The 16,238-nt window shown below is 38.5% G+C and overlaps 2 protein-coding genes across 4 annotated transcripts in view; one reads left to right on the forward strand and one right to left on the reverse strand.

Annotated features, from left to right (window-relative positions):
* Positions 1-9,319, forward strand: part of LOC108722826 (uncharacterized) — a 21,565-nt gene extending 12,246 nt beyond the window's left edge. Inside the window, exons 3-10 of one of the 3 annotated variants that reach the window (XM_018448140.1) lie at positions 637-831; positions 1,116-3,847; positions 3,981-4,072; positions 4,161-4,259; positions 4,347-4,422; positions 4,501-4,762; positions 4,850-8,257; positions 8,327-9,319. In XM_018448140.1, the coding sequence (XP_018303642.1) occupies positions 637-831; positions 1,116-3,847; positions 3,981-4,072; positions 4,161-4,259; positions 4,347-4,422; positions 4,501-4,762; positions 4,850-8,257; positions 8,327-9,148 (7,686 nt within the window). In that variant the 3' untranslated portion in view covers positions 9,149-9,319. Of the gene's footprint in view, positions 1-636; positions 832-1,115; positions 3,848-3,980; positions 4,073-4,160; positions 4,260-4,346; positions 4,423-4,500; positions 4,763-4,849 lie in introns of all 3 variants that reach the window. The other 2 variants (XM_018448138.1, XM_018448139.1) reach the window with 2 other exon arrangements.
* A 1,574-nt stretch (positions 9,320-10,893) lies between these two features.
* LOC108722830 (WD repeat-containing protein 61) lies at positions 10,894-15,183 on the reverse strand. Its single transcript, XM_018448146.1, has 8 exons — positions 15,087-15,183; positions 14,220-14,326; positions 13,985-14,154; positions 13,675-13,913; positions 13,517-13,610; positions 13,355-13,448; positions 11,194-11,365; positions 10,894-11,109 (listed from the first exon to the last, which is right to left on the reverse strand). The coding sequence occupies exons 1-8, from the start codon at positions 15,087-15,089 to the stop codon at positions 11,008-11,010; spliced, it is 981 nt and encodes a 326-aa protein (XP_018303648.1). The 5' UTR covers positions 15,090-15,183; the 3' UTR covers positions 10,894-11,007.
* Positions 15,184-16,238: the final 1,055 nt, after the last annotated feature.

A 16,238-nucleotide genomic window follows, 5' to 3' on the forward strand; every position in this document is an offset into this window, starting at 1 on the left:
CTCTCTCTCCCTCCCTCCCTCCCCTCCCCCTCCCTCTCTCCTCCCTCCTTCTCTGACTCGCTCATTCCCTCACTCACGTACGTTTTCCCTTTTCGCACACATATACGCACATTTCCTTTTCCTCCCTGAGCCCCGGTTCTCGAGTCGTTCTTTTCTCTTTCTCTTTCTAACCCTTTAAGTCATCACCCTCTAAGATGCGTCTGCGTTGCATTGCTTCTTTATTCATCTTCACTTGCGAACGTGTTGAAAATTTCATGCTCCAAATACGATACAGCACGTTTCTTCTTGTATATATAATATTATCCGAGATAATTGACGTTTCGCAAATATAAAAACATCTTATTTGAATCGTGAACGTTGAGCAAAGTAGCTTAATTGTAAAGTGTCAATAAATGAAGTCACACACAAATTTCGCGTTTAAAACTAACGAACAAATGCTTTTCTATATCGTGTATACATGTAGTAAATATTTCAAGAAACATCGTGTATCATCATAAAATGACCGCATCGTATCATTTGTTGAGTTTGAAAAACTGTCGCGAAAGAAAAGATCACGTTGATAAAATCGGAAAAAATCTATTCTTACGCGCGATACGAGATCAGAAATCGAAAGAAAAAAATCTTTTACAATTATAGGTATGCTTGAGGCGGAGTAAACGTTACAATGAGGATGGTAGCAGCGAGGAGGAAGCTAAGCAGAATAGCACTTCCCTGCCTAGCCACAGGCTACCGTCTTTGTATCGCGGAACATGGCCCATCAGAAGAGACGTATGGGCTAATCAGCAAATTGGCTTTCCGACTCAGCAGAGCACATCACTCCCTGCACACAATGTAAGTTATAACGGCGTAAGTTATATTGCGATTTATAATATTTCTCGTACCATACGAGATGTCGCAAAACCACCGCCTATCCTTTTGATGGTTAAGAGGACATTCGGTAGTTTTGGAAGAACGATGATTTTAAAATATTTAGCGTATTATAATACCAAATAATGTGGTACTCCAAAAAGTCAGTCAGTGTCTCTCTCTCTCTCTCTCTCTCTCTATAAATGGTTGCATGTTATCTGGAAAAATGAAAACGTTGCTCCAAATTCTACTCGTATGCCCATGTGTAGGATGTGGCCAGCGTGATAAGTTTCTCGTCATCTTCGAACTCTGCGGGTCTCGAAGGCAACTCCACGGAGCTGCAAGGTCATCGTCGACTAGATGCCAAGGTGGACGTGGTGTACAATCTACTCGGTATGCTTGAAAAGAACGGTCGAGATGATATGAGCACGACTTTGCTCTCAATGAGCACTTCAATAGACAGTTGCCTGGTGATGAGACAATCCGGCTGCCTACCGCTATTAGTGCAACTGATTCACGCACCTGGACAAAATCCTGACACTCGAGACAGAGCTATGCAGGCATTACACAATGTGGTGCATGCCAAAAGTGACGAGAGAGCCGGTCGCCGGGAAGCACGAGTGCTTCGATTCCTCGAGCAGTTGCGCGACTATTGTCAGAATCTGAGAATGTCCTTGGAACAGGATCAGCTCACGGACGACCTTGAGAGGGGACACCCTGCGACGACGATAGCTGCGCTTATGAAACTATCCTTCGATGAAGCTCATCGCCACGCAATGTGCCAGCTGGGTGGCCTCCATGCGGTCGCGGAACTCATTGAGATGGATCATTTGGTTCATGGTAGCGAAAGCGACGATCAGAATTGCATCACATTGCGACGATACGCAGGAATGGCATTGACCAACTTGACTTTCGGCGACGGCAATAATAAGGCATTGCTCTGCTCCTTCAAGGAATTTATGAAGGCGTTAGTCTCGCAATTGAAAAGTCCCAGCGATGATCTGAGACAAGTGACAGCGAGCGTTTTAAGAAATCTATCCTGGCGCGCCGACAGTAGCAGCAAACAGACTCTGAGAGAAGTAGGTGCGGTGACGGGTCTGATGAAAGCCGCTATGGAAGGCCGCAAGGAATCCACCCTCAAATCGATTCTATCCGCTTTGTGGAACTTGTCGGCCCACTGCAGCACGAATAAAGTGGATATCTGCGTTGTGGATGGCGCTCTAGCCTTTCTCGTAGACATGCTGAGCTACAAGGCGCCGTCCAAGACGCTTGCGATAGTCGAAAATGCCGGTGGTATTTTGAGAAACGTATCGAGCCATGTGGCGGTACGAGAGGATTATCGAACCATCGTGAGAGAGAGGGGCTGTTTACAAGTTCTCCTGCAACAGTTAAAATCGCCCAGCTTGACAGTAGTTAGTAATGCCTGCGGAGCGCTCTGGAATCTGTCCGCGCGATGTTCCCAGGATCAACGTCTCCTTTGGGATCTGGGCGCTGTACCGATGCTACGCAGTCTCGTTCACTCCAAGCACAAAATGATTTCGATGGGTTCTAGTGCAGCCTTAAAAAATCTATTGAGTGCTAGACCTGGTTGTAACAATCTCGTCCATTTAGACTCTACCGCTCGAGGACTGGGACTGTCAACTTTACCAAGCCTGGTCGCTCGCAGGCAGCGGGCTCTGGAGCAGGAGATCGACCAAAGTCTGGCGGAAACATGCGATAATATCGAACCGAGCACGTCGCCAACCAACAAAAATGAAAAATTCACATTCAAACTTGATCATAGCTTTCTCGGCGTCAACGCTCATAGATTGCGCTCTTATCAGTTGCACGGTCAGCCTAACACGTCTGCTGTCAAATGCAACGGAGTTGCCAGGAGCGAGAGTAGAGATTCGATGCGTTCTGTGACGAGCACCCATTCCGACACTATGTTCGAGCGGGTAAATCGTCATGTTCTGAATGGCATATCGCCCACCGAGTCGCAGGTCAAGCAACAATCCTCGTCGTTGCATTCTGCTGTCGGATTCGGCAACAACGGCGTGTGTGGCGACGTTCACCCGAGAACCACCTCCTCCGAGAGAAAATACACTCTGCGTTATAAAAACGCAATACCGGAACAACTAAAGCCTTCTGATGTTTTCGGTTCGACATTAAACAAGCTGAAATGCACGAATTCTACTATATCATGGGCCGCAGTGCCCAATCAAGAACCTTCTCAGATCTCGCTACACTCTTCCATCGAGAACAATATATCTCTGATCGATCAAAGTATGTCATCCTTGTCCAAAGCTGGTAGTCAATCTAGCGTGTCCGAGGAAGTCGAAGCGACTGTTCGTATTAAATTGGATTATCGAACAACCACAGATGCAATTGTTGACAATTCAAAGCTGACCTCCGACCTGTCTGATGTTCCTTCTATGAAAGAAAACGCGAGGAAAGTCTTATTGCGCAAACATGACACACTAAACAGTGTTCAAAAAGCAATATCGTCCGCAACGATCATTCAAAGTCCGGACGATAACTTATTCGGTGATTATGCTGAAACAGATTTGGATCAACCAACCGATTATAGCCTGCGGTACGGCGAACAAACTATAGATGACGAGAAGCAATCCGATTTCTTCTCAGGCAATGATCAAGGACTTCAGCACGAGGACACAATTAAAACTTACTACACGGAGGGAACGCCGCGTGCATCCTTGAACTCGTCCAGAGCCACTTCCGCTTCCGATCTGCAGGATGATAGTCGTATAAAGAACTTGTCGAAGAAATTACCAGAACGATATAAGGCGAGTCATGTAGATAGTCACGGTGAATGCAAAGCGCCGTCATTGATGAACGTACCAAAACTGAACGACTTTGCCAAATCGGAAACGGAGTTGAATTTACGAGACGTGACACGTCTTACGGACGATGAGAGTGCAAATCATTCGTTACCATATCTTGAAGATCAAGACAAGCAAAAAGACAATCGAGAAGATGCAATTGTGCAAAGTCATTCAAGGTAATTATGCTGTCTAAGTAATCATGATACTTGATATTTATGTAGAATCCATCAGTGCTTTAAATAATGAATTGTTATATTACATTAGAATGTGTTTTTTTTTTTAATAATTGTTTGCATGATATTTGCGCAGTGTAAGAACGACGCCAATTTCAATGATATTAGGAAATTCTGAATATAATGACGATCGTAATGGGGAATCCAGCTCTAGGATTAACAGTCTAGGTAATCTAAAACAATTTACTTAGCCTAAATATTTCGTATAACTTAAACAGACTTAACAGGCTTTCTCACAAATAATATAAATTTGCAGACTCCAAACCAAATAAAGTAAATAAAAATTTACCATTGAGTGACATTGAACTCTCAGCTGACAGTACTAGTTTAAAGATTTCCAATAACGATTCAGGATGTAAGTAGTATATATAATTCCGCGAAAATTGTGGAAAAATAGACTAATTCAGTAAATACAAAAAATTTTTTCTGGATATATATATAGATCAAGTTAGCGACGGAGACGAGGATGATGAGGATTTATTAGCCGCTTGTATTAACATTGGAATGCAAAATAATCGGTAAAATATTAATTATTACTGTGGCACTTAACGTAATTTGTTACTTTACAATTTTCACGAAATTATCTTATTTCATAGGCACAGACATTCCTTTATAGGAAATAATCTCGAAAAACTTCCTCGATTAGAAAATAATCTGACTCGATATCAAACTAGTCTTGCTTTAAATCAAGTCGAACATAAAGGAACTGTAATGTCCGATAGTTCATCGTTTAATGTAAAGTATGTAGAGCCTCGTGGAACCACAGCTGAAAACATTTTGGCGGAGAAGAATAGAGAAGACAAGAAAGATAATAATGGAAAACTATCTAAAAAGAATCTTCAATTGGAAATAGTCACAGTAAGAACATTTCAGATTGACTTTTTAATATTAATTTTTCATAACACTATATTACATATAATACTTATTTTAATTATATTTTGAAAGGTATTTTGTTCACAGATAACGACAAACATGGATAATATACATAATGAGAAATCAAATAACACTACGACCATGAAAACAGTAAATGGTAATAATCTCAGCAATAATTTCTCAGAAGAGGCAATATCTATATTACAGACATCTAATTCATCTTTAGATAAAAACGTTCCCAATGATTTTGTTATAACTGATGAACCTGGCAGAGATCAAAATAGCTCCATTAGAGCAGACGAAGCAATAATTGACGTTCAACTCACAGATATACCATCTATGAAGCAATCAAAAGATTCTGAAAGCAGCGAATCGATCGACTCTGTCGAGCAGTCTGAACATGCGCTTTTAGAATTATGTATTCAATCCGGTATAAAATCCGAAGGCAACATCACATTGAATCAAAGTAACGCAGATTATGTTAAGTCACAATTAAAGTTATACAACAAACAAATAGACATAATAAAAGGAAGAAATAATGATGAAATTGAGATTAAGGATAATAGGAACGGCAAATCGGAAACAACCTTTGAAATCATGAGGACCTTAGATGTTCTTCATCGTGACTGTGCAGAGAAACATACAAAAGAAGAGACATATAGGCGACAAAGAGATCCCGATGCTATGATTGCTTCGTTAGATCGATTGACGGCAACGCTGGTTCAACAAACCGAAGCGATACGTGAACGAGATTCCGGTACGATGAAACAGAGTGTAACGTGCGACACATGGAATGAGGATTCGCCCAATGACATTTCCTTTCCCAGCATCAGCATGAGCGCACCGTTGGTGGCTTCATTCAACAGCGACGCACAGGAAAATCAGCGTACTACTATATCAGAGAATACCGAGCAGATTAACATGACAGAGTCAAAAATCATCCAACGCGAGGCTATCAAATTAGCAGAAGCGGTGGACGCAGAGATAAATAACCAGAACGAGCTCGAAACAACGAGTCTGATATCCATTGACCTCGAGGCGATCAAACCGCCGTCCTCGATGGGAAGTTTACTTTCATTGACGGCAAGTTACGCTGGCACTGCTGACAACACTGAGATGTTCATCAACCGAGATAGGTGCTATTCTACGTCATTACCACCGGCCCCAATGAGAAATTTCAATGATTCTCGCAACGTGCGGAAGAAGTCCTTGCCAGTTGGCGTGGTAGCCAAGCGAGCACTGGGTCAAGGTCAGAGCCACACGACTAGCCTGGAAAATCTGCTGAACGAGTGCACCAACTCACATTTGGAGAATGTCAAACCACCATCCATGATGGACGAACTGCCAGATGTAGGTGATATGGAGAATAGCATGTTAAGCGTGGCTAGCATTACATCGGAGATTGCGGATTCGAAAGAACAAGAATCACATAATTTGACTGGCAGCGATCCAGCAGTGTTTGAGATGCTGAAGCCAGTTGCCAACGTGCTGTCCATGACATGCATGCATTATGTCGAAGGTATGCAGAACAGTACGAGTAACAGTCTGAGTGAATGTCTGGAGAACATCAATCCACCGTCCTTGTTCAATGAGGTGACTGAAATGGATGAATCCACGATGGAAGCAACTACCGACATTATGTGCAGCGACACTTTGTGCATAGATATGGAGTTGCACACTGATGAAGTGGTACACTCGATCGTAGCGGAAGTGATTGATGAAGCAGAGAACGATACTGACGAGGCAGTCACGCCAATCTCGTCCGAATATTGCGTCAGCAGTTCGGCTGAATCGACGCCGAAGAAGCGATCGCATTCGAAGAGCTATTTAACCCCGAAACAAAAACGGAACTTAGCGAAAGAGAGATACAAGACATATACCATTGCCGCAGAGATCATCAAGAAAGAAGAGGAAGAACGACGAAGACAAGACGATATCGTCAACGATGCGGGCAATAGAATTCCACGTAGAAAATGTTCTCCTTTCTCAAAACTAACGCCAAAGCAACGCAGACAAGAGAATAGAGCGAGATTCCAGACACAAGTACTAGAGAATCCTTTTCCGGATCTGAACGTAGTCCAAACTAAGGAAGAGACAACACACAAGATGACCATTGAAGACACCGTTGAGAAACAGGAAGTTATATCCTCCGTCAAGTCTTCAATTCCTATGCTCACGAAGTTGCCCGTGTGTAAAGCATTGAGAAGGAAACACGGGGATTCGCAAGAAAACAGGGAGAGATATCGTACAAGGACGTTGAACGATTCAGAAACCATGTTCAAAGAGATGGAATGCAATTCCGCTTCCAATCAAGCTTCAATCACCGGCATAATGGAAGAGGGGCAAGCAAGTGCGCAAGAATACGTGCGGGAGGAAATTCAAAGCATGCTAGAACAGAATACCACCATCGTACTAAACACTCTAAATGAGTCAAACAAAGCTAATGATTCGACCGCAGATGATATTTTGCGTTGCGAGACTACTTTGGCGTTGAATGATCCCGAATCAAATCATAACCTAAGAATGCATTTCGTAAACGGACTTTCAAAAAAACTGACAAGTACACAATACGACAACGACGCCCAAACTCCCGTGGCAAATATTGACAATGAGGAATTGGAAGGCGAGCACATAGAAGTCGCTTACGAGAATCTGGGCTTGGCAAACCCAGTTGATTCAGGCAGCGACGAGGAGTCCAATTGCGCTGATAAAGGACAAGAACCTAGAGAAACAAAAAGAGCACGAATAATCAAGCCGCCAACGCTAGGTCGAGATCCGAGCATGGATTCCACTGGGACGGATAAATCTGAGCCAGAAAGCCCGAAGACTATTCGAGGACGAAGAAAAGCACTATATTCCAACCCAATAACGCGAAAGCCGACCCCACAATCCTCGCCATTGAAGCAAGTGAACTCTGTCAGTGGGATACCAATAGGTCGCAGCAATACTTCACCCATTGTTAGAGCTACTAGAGCCATCACTTTGCGAAAGAATAACAATAGTACAATGGTTGCTACGAAGGACTCTCCGAAATCTAATACGAGTCCGAAGAGGACTTCGCTTTCCGTGGACGTAGAAAAGAAGACACGAAATTTGGCGACTGTTTCTAAAAGGGCGTCCGTACCTCAAAGGGGATCCATGTTAATTTTCACTAAACCCACTAAGCGTCATAGTACACCTTCGGCTTGCTCGTCAAACTATCAAAACGATAGCAAACCGTCAGAAGTCCCAATTAAGCTATTGGAACGTCAAGGAACTTTTACAAAGGACGAGCCAGAGGTAGATAATGCACCGACAGTGCATTCCGCGTCGTCTTCCCCAATAAAGACGAAGATCGCCAAACCGATTAGAGGTGTTTCATCGAAGATATATTCGGCAGCGGGAAAATCCAAACTCTCTGTGAAAACGCAACAAGAGTATCAGCCAAAAATTATGGTTAACAGTTCCGAAAAGATGCAATCATCTAAAGGATTGTTAACGGTACCGAAAAAAATATCATCTGGAAAAATAGGTGTGTTAACAAAAGTTCTTAACGGTAATGTGCTCCAGAATGACAAAACCGTTCGAAAGATCAATCCACTGGGACAACAATCTAATAGTAATTCCAGCATAATTTCTAATTCACCTATGAACGTACAAAATCGTAAGTTGGCGAAGGAGGCAACGAGTAAGATTGCGAATCTTTGGAAGAAGGTCGAGGAAAACAAGAATAAGCAGCGTTTCGAGAAGCCGGACACTAGGCAATGGATAAGGCCCACCAATAGTGCCACTGAGGTAAACGTCGCAACCGCTGGCACATTCAACAACCCGCCAGCATACAGACTATTCCGCAGTTCCACGTTCGAGGGAATTTCCCAAGAGAACGGCAGCAATGGCGAGATATCGTCCTACAAATCCAAATCCAACCGACAACCAGTTTTAGGCACGCAGATCGAATGTGACGGTCTTAAGTACAGGAACTCTTGCGATTTCACGGGTATGAATGCCTATGAAGCGCCTTGCAAGATACCAGTGAAATCTTCTGTACAAGAAACGTACAAGCGGGAAATCACACAGTTGAGTGATATTCTAGTGATCATGAAGAAGCAACCGAGCGCTGATCTCGCGGCAGAAGCGGATCTCACCAAAAGAATATCCAGGCTTGGTTCTTTCATTCGAGTGGACCCAATGACAACAGCGGAGGACAGCAGTAGCGGAGTGCGGATGCCAACTTCAGCAATCGTATCGCTTTTCAACTACAATCCAAACTCAGACATTCCATCGCAAGCGGCCAAAATTAGATCGAACGAGGAGCAGGGTAAATTAGAAACGATAGATTGCTACACACACACAGAAATAGCCACAGGATCCACTCGGGTAACGACGGTATAAAGAGACGAACCCCGTAAACAAAACATAAATAAATTCTGTAATAATCGTCGCCTCTTTTTCGTTCCTGACTAGTCATTGTGTATATTCGCTTGCTATAATAAGTTTGCTCGCACACATTCGTCATATGTGATACGCATTACAAGTAGATAATTTTAATCTTATATTCTTTGTCTCGTTACGTGTGGCGTATACGAGTTCTTTTACTCTTTTTATCTAGAATATAAAATAGTTATAATATCCGTAATCTTGTACGCGATGCCAATTTCTTCAATAACGACAGAATTATGTGAAATATTAATAGGAAATTTCAAGATCATTCTTGTCTATTTTATCTGCTGTATATATACATGATGATATAGAATAATTTCGAGTTTGAAATAAGAAAGAGAATCAGTCGAAAATTTACGACTACGTTTACATGACTCGATTTACGCCGAAGTTATAACATCGATGTTATGAAACTGGCAAATAACTACGACTGGCCAGTTTTCATAACATCGATGTTATAACTTTGATGTAAATCGAGCCGTGTAAACGTAGTCTATAATATGTAGCCATGGTCGAAGACTAGAATATGTACCATGATATGTAGCGATGATTCTAATCGATTATTTATTCAATTTTGTATATATATATATATATATATCAATATATATAATATAACGTAAGAGGATATAGAAAGTTTTAGTAGCGTGTTTAAAATTATATACGATGTGTAGCACGATACGCTGGTGATACATTGCTAATGATATATCTTTGTATTTGAAATTGAAAAATCGGAGAGGAATAAGGCGTAATCTGTATTTTATTTCTTTCATATTAACTGATTCGTACCATCTCTTACAAATGGAGATACAAAATATAATTATTTTATCAAGACTGATAAGTAAGGCGACAAAGATCTGGAATAAGCGAAATTAGCTTTGATTGAAAATTAATCGTAATGAAGAAATATCGTTTATATCGACCATGAATGTAAAGCGGTCTAAGTAGTTTATTAAAAATGACATTACAATACTGAACAAAAAATTTTACGAGTATATATTTAAGTTACCAGTTTACAGCTAATATATCTTCATCATATTACATGGATACTAGTTTCGCTTATAAGCAGTGTCTATCAAAATCGATCCCTTTCGGAAGTAAATGTATTATTAAAGGGATGTACAGGTCAATAAGATATAGATTGAAGATTAAAATATTATATGTTTAGTTACTATTTAATATTTTTTTCTTTCATCGAAGATTTCAATGCAAACGAGCACAACTGCGAGTTTTCATTTTTAATTTTATTTTTAATTTTATCTCTCTTGTCATATCAATTTTCCTTTTTTTGTGTGGGAATCAGATCATTACCAAACTCTTATTGCAAGGAGATCTTTTGGTACATGAGCTAGCATTTATTATACGTATTTATTTATTTAATTGAAAAGTCTTCTCTGTAATAATATTTTACCCTGTTCCAGTTCGGGTTAATTAAATTTAACCCCGCCAACTTGGAACCACGTCAGGGTACCTTTATTTTATTTTATGTTAGTCAATAAAAAATATTTGATCTGTACACCATGGCTATTCTTGTAATTTCTTTTTTATAACGTTATTTTCATTCCGTTCTAGGTTTTAAGAATAATTTTTTTACATATTAACACATTTTAAATATTCGTCACAGATATCTTTATAATTTGTACATTACTACTTGCAGTACAAAAATTTATAACTAACTTGCAGTATAAAATTTATAACTAAAAAATATCCTCCGGTCTTTCATAAACTTGAAAGAAATGTCATCAGTTGTTTGCAACTAATAAACAGAATAAACGGTATAGCAGACAAAAAATATTTATTGATCCTTAATGCAATTATTTGTCATATACAGGACATTCGTATAAATTAATAGATTTATCCTCAGACACTGATGCAATTATATTATTTCGCTGTGGATTATACTTGACTGACCAGACCTATTATAAAAATTAATTTATTAAAATTTTAAATTATACTTTTGCTTGAATAAAACAAAATTATTTCATGTTTAAGAGACATACTTGATCCTTATGTTCACGAAATGTATGCAAACATTGTCTTTGTGCTAATTCCCAAATCTTGACTGTATGATCGGAACTACTTGATGCAAATTGCTGTCCATCTGGTGAGAAAGCCACACCAAGTACCCAAGAAGCATGACCCGACATCGTTCCTGCTAGATTTGCATCTTTGCTAAATAAAAAAAGAATATAAAGCATTTGTCGATTTCTGTTTAGTAAAAAAGTTAGAATATTTATAAGGATGCTGGATATAGATCACTGCTAAAGAGTAATAGCTTGTTCAACAAAATCTGGGTTTAATTCCCATTAATTGCCATCTTGCATGTATGACGATACACAATTTTTAATAAGAATTTGCCTATAAAAGAGAATGAAATTTCCCTGTGAATCAAATTGTTCGAAAGACATAAACTTAGTCCCCAGATAATTGGGGATAAATGAATCATGATACATTATTCTTTGGAAAGAACTTTCAAACAATAATAATAAATAAAAATTAAAGTAAACATCAATTCTACAGAATGGAGGTTGGGCAGAGAGGTAATAGTCTCTTTCCTTCGCAATCAATCAAATTAAGAAGAAACAAAAAAGTTCATATATAATCATATTTCTTTTCATAGTCAAAACTTAGTTCAAGTTATAGTGTCAAAAAATCCATACATATTTACAGAGTTGGGAAGTAACGATCAGAAAAGAAAGTAACGATCGTTATCGAAAAATAGTAACGAAAATGATAACGCGTTACAAGTTACAAGTAACGCGTTATCATTTTCGTTACTATTTTTCGATAACGATCGTTACTTTCTTTTCTGTAACAATAACGGTAACGTCATTGTATTTTTACAGAAACGAATTCACCTGTTATTTTTATTCTACTCTCTTATTATTCCTTTAATCCCTTATTACTTTACAACTATTCAATAGATCGCATTATTTTTAATTGGCTAAACACGTTTTATAATACAAATTTAAATATCGACAAATATTTTGCACTTTATATCTTAGGCTGCATTCCGATAGTCATTATCAATACTGAAAATTTATAGGCCCCTATTCAGAACGCGCTTACAACGATGTTAACGCGCTAACATACTATACTTTACGTCACGCATATTATAGAATTTCAGAGATAAAAGCACGCTTTTATCGATAAAAGCGCGTTCTGAATACGGGCCATAGTATACATATATATGTAACATGGACTACAAATTTTTAGTATTTGTAGTGAATATTGGAATGCATTCACACCACTCACATCGGCCTGTTTCTAGTAATTTTTCACTGTTTCACCAATGAGATTATATTATTTTAATGGTGCGTTCGGAGAGACGCTATTAGCGCTACTTCTGTCATTCTATCTTTATTGTTTATTAGACATAAAACATAGAATGACAGAAATAGCGCTAATAGCGTCTCTCCGAACGCACCATAAATTAGCTAATTATAGTGATGTGGACAATAGATATACAGCCATCAAAGATCGAAACAAAACATTTTTTGTCGCAATTGTTCATCAAACTGTCCAGTTTAATGAAAATGTTAATAATTGACAAATACCAACAAGTACTAACAGTTCGATTATTGTAAATATATGTCTATTTTAATAAAAAATATTTATATACACATTAACAACTTGTGCTGGTTCTGAAAGGCATTCAATTTCATTAATATAAAGAACTATATAAGATTTATTACATATAAATTTAATATAAAGAAAAGCTTACTATATAGAGACCAGGGCCTCTATTCTTGAAAAAAACATACGAAATTTTAGGAAAATACTATGGTACACGTATACTGTAGTATTTCCTTATATTTTTGTATAAATTTCTTTTCAAGAATAGGGACAGAGTTCAAAATTTTAATATTGATTGTTACGATTAACATTGATTATTAAATAATGTAATTTTTAAATTTAATATCTTACTTTAATACTTATTACAAAAAAAGTAACAAATCGTTACTTTTCTAAGTAACAGTAACGATAACACATCATCGTTACTGGTACTTTATAAAATTAGTAACGAGTAAACTTAATAAAAAGTTACCAGATTACGATTACCGTTACTTTTTTTACAAAAAATAATAGTAATAGTAACATGTTATTTTTATGAAGTAATGTTATTAATTCTGCATATTTATAAACTTAAAATTTACTCACACATCATATAGTTTCATATGGCCGTCGTCAGATGCTGTAAGAAGCAACTGAGAGTCGGGTGAGAAACATAAAGATCTGATAGGCATCGCGTGACCTAAATAATATAAATTTAAAGATAGAACATTTTATGTCTCGATAATGTTATAATATATTTGGATCTACCTTCCAAGGTACGTAAAACTTTTCCATAAGCAACGTCAAAGATATTAATAATACCATCTATTGCGCCGCTTGCAATATATTTACCATCGGGACTCTGTGAAAAGCAACCTCTTATATACAAATTACATGTATCATAGATTTTTATACAATGTACTTACATATGCTACACTTAATGTAAATTTTCCACCTCTTGTATCTAAAGTCTGTTCTTGTTTACCATTATCAGTCCCATACAGATGTATCTTACCAGCATGACTGCCGGATACAATGAATTTATCATCTGGAGAAAAGACTAAAGTCCAAATGTCTACTGGACCAACTTCAATGCTCAATAACTTATCACCAGAATACAAGTCCCATAATTTCAAACTTGAATCAAGTGAACTTGAGGCACATTCTATAAATTAATGATAAAACATAAATCTAAGCTATTTAATATATTTTAAGTCAATATGTCTATTTGTTTACTTGATCCATCTGAGCTAATAGCTATAGATACAACTCCTAAGGAATATCCAGTTAACTTATGTTTTAACTTCAAAGTACCCTCCTTCAGTTCCCATACTTTCACAGAATCATCCACAGAAGCTGTTACTAGATATTCTACCGTCTCGTTTTCATTAGACTGTACAGAATCACTGTCAAATATATCTCTGTCATTAAAATAATTTTTTTACTTATTGTAAATTAACTCTTTAATTACCGTGAATCTTCATTATCCGGATGTTCTTTCTTCCTCTTTGGACAACCCCATCCACAAGTCCATATACTATCCTCATGGGCATTTTCTGTCTTATGAGTTAAAGCGTACTGAAAAAAAAAAAAAACAAAGAAGGTAATTATTTAGAATAGCTACCTCATCTCTGATTTTGATGAAATTAGGCTCATTCGACGCGTTGTCACTCAAAACGAAGAAATCTGGCAGAAAAAGTTGGCGGTCTGCCCCGCGAACCGAGATATTAAGCATTAAAATTGACGACTGTTGAGGTTAGGAAATCTTTCACAGCCACGCAACATTGCGAAATTATAACCCATGAAGACAGTGGGGTGTGAGAACAGTCTTTAGAGACAGTTTAATAAAAATAAGCTTTAGAAATACTATCCTCACACCTCGAATTCCAAATGGGTTTTTACTTACTGTTTCTAAAGACTGTTCTCACACCCCACTGTCTTCATAGGTTAGAAATATTCCAAGCGGACACTGACTAGGCTGCAACTTCTAAGTGGTCAGGCCCCAAGCGGATAGGACGTTCTTGCTTTTGTTCGGGGCGGCGTAGCCGCCCTAAACCAATGAGCACTACTGTCTACACAACCCACTGTCTACATGGATTATAATTTCGCAATGTTGCGTGGCTGACAGATTTCCTAACCTCAACAGTGGTCAACTTTAACGCTTAATATCTCAGTTCGCGGGGTAGACCGCCAACTTTTTCTACCAGATTCCTTCGTTTTGAGTGAAAACGCACCGAATGAGACTAATTTCATCAAAATCGGTGAAGTAACTATTCTAAATAATTACTAAATGATGATTGATAGATACTCAATAAACAAGAGTAATATTTATTCTCACCATTTTAATATCCAGAAATAAATTTTCAAGGGGATGCTACGAATACCCCGATCACCGAAAATTGTGATAAAAATGTACTTAATGCGTTTTCCTATAAAAATAAAGATTTGACAACAAAAGAGCTGTTTCGTAACATGAGATCATTAACAGGTTTCTTCTTTATGGCTCCCGCACACTGGACGCAGAAACGTTTGCCGCGCGGCAAAATGTGACGCGGTAGCCAATGGGTGCGTTCAGCAGAACGTTTGTTTTGCAACTGTTGTAAGTTTCCTTCGCGCTAATTGGATCATACTTTTAGATCTAGAAGAATGGTCCTATCTCAGCAGACAATCATAAAACGGTTGCAAAACTGTTGAGTCTGCTGAACGCAGCCAATGAACACGATAGGAGCTGTAAGCTTAAGCGTCGTTTATAATAGGCCGTAACCGTAATTCAGTGGCCTTAACCGTAGAGGCCGTTACCATAATCTGTAAAGGAGCGGTTTATAATAGCCAGTACCGATGTTACGGCCACGGTATAATCACATAACTTTAAAGATCATTAGTCATATAAATAAATTTTAAATTTAATAAAAAGTATGGATTTGTCCGAAATAGCAATGTGTGGAATGTTCTTATCAATTCTGGGGCTAGCATATACTGAATATGCAGACGCACCGTTAAATAAAAAAATCAGGAACAAACGCCGTTGGAGTGTACGTCCAATAAATAAAAAAAGAAAAGATAAAGGACATTTTTATAATTTATTTAAAGACATGGCTACAGTGGATAATGAAGAAAAGTTCTTTTGCACTTGAATCCCTTGGTATTTTGCACTTTTCCATTCTTTTGTACTTTTTTCGTATTTTTCCGTGGCCGTAGGCCGGTAAAGATAAAGTTGAGTCAACTTTTCGGTCAAAATCAACAGATTTTTGCCGGCTATTATAAATGGTAACACGGGTTTCCTATCTTCCAACTTTTACGGCACCGGTCTAAGTTAACGGTTACGGCCTATTATAAACGACGCTTTATTGACTACCGCGTCACATTTTGCCGCGCGGCAAGCGTTTCCGCGTCCAATGTGCAGGAACCATTATTCCTGCACTGTGTCTCTGAAGTCTGAACTGCTTGCTGCTGCCCTATGCTGGATTCACACTACATCCGATTTTCGTCG

Source organism: Mycetomoellerius zeteki, unplaced genomic scaffold (genome assembly GCF_001594055.1).
Source record: "Mycetomoellerius zeteki isolate Tzet28-1 unplaced genomic scaffold, Tzet1.0 scaffold22, whole genome shotgun sequence".
NCBI lineage: Eukaryota > Metazoa > Arthropoda > Insecta > Hymenoptera > Formicidae > Mycetomoellerius > Mycetomoellerius zeteki.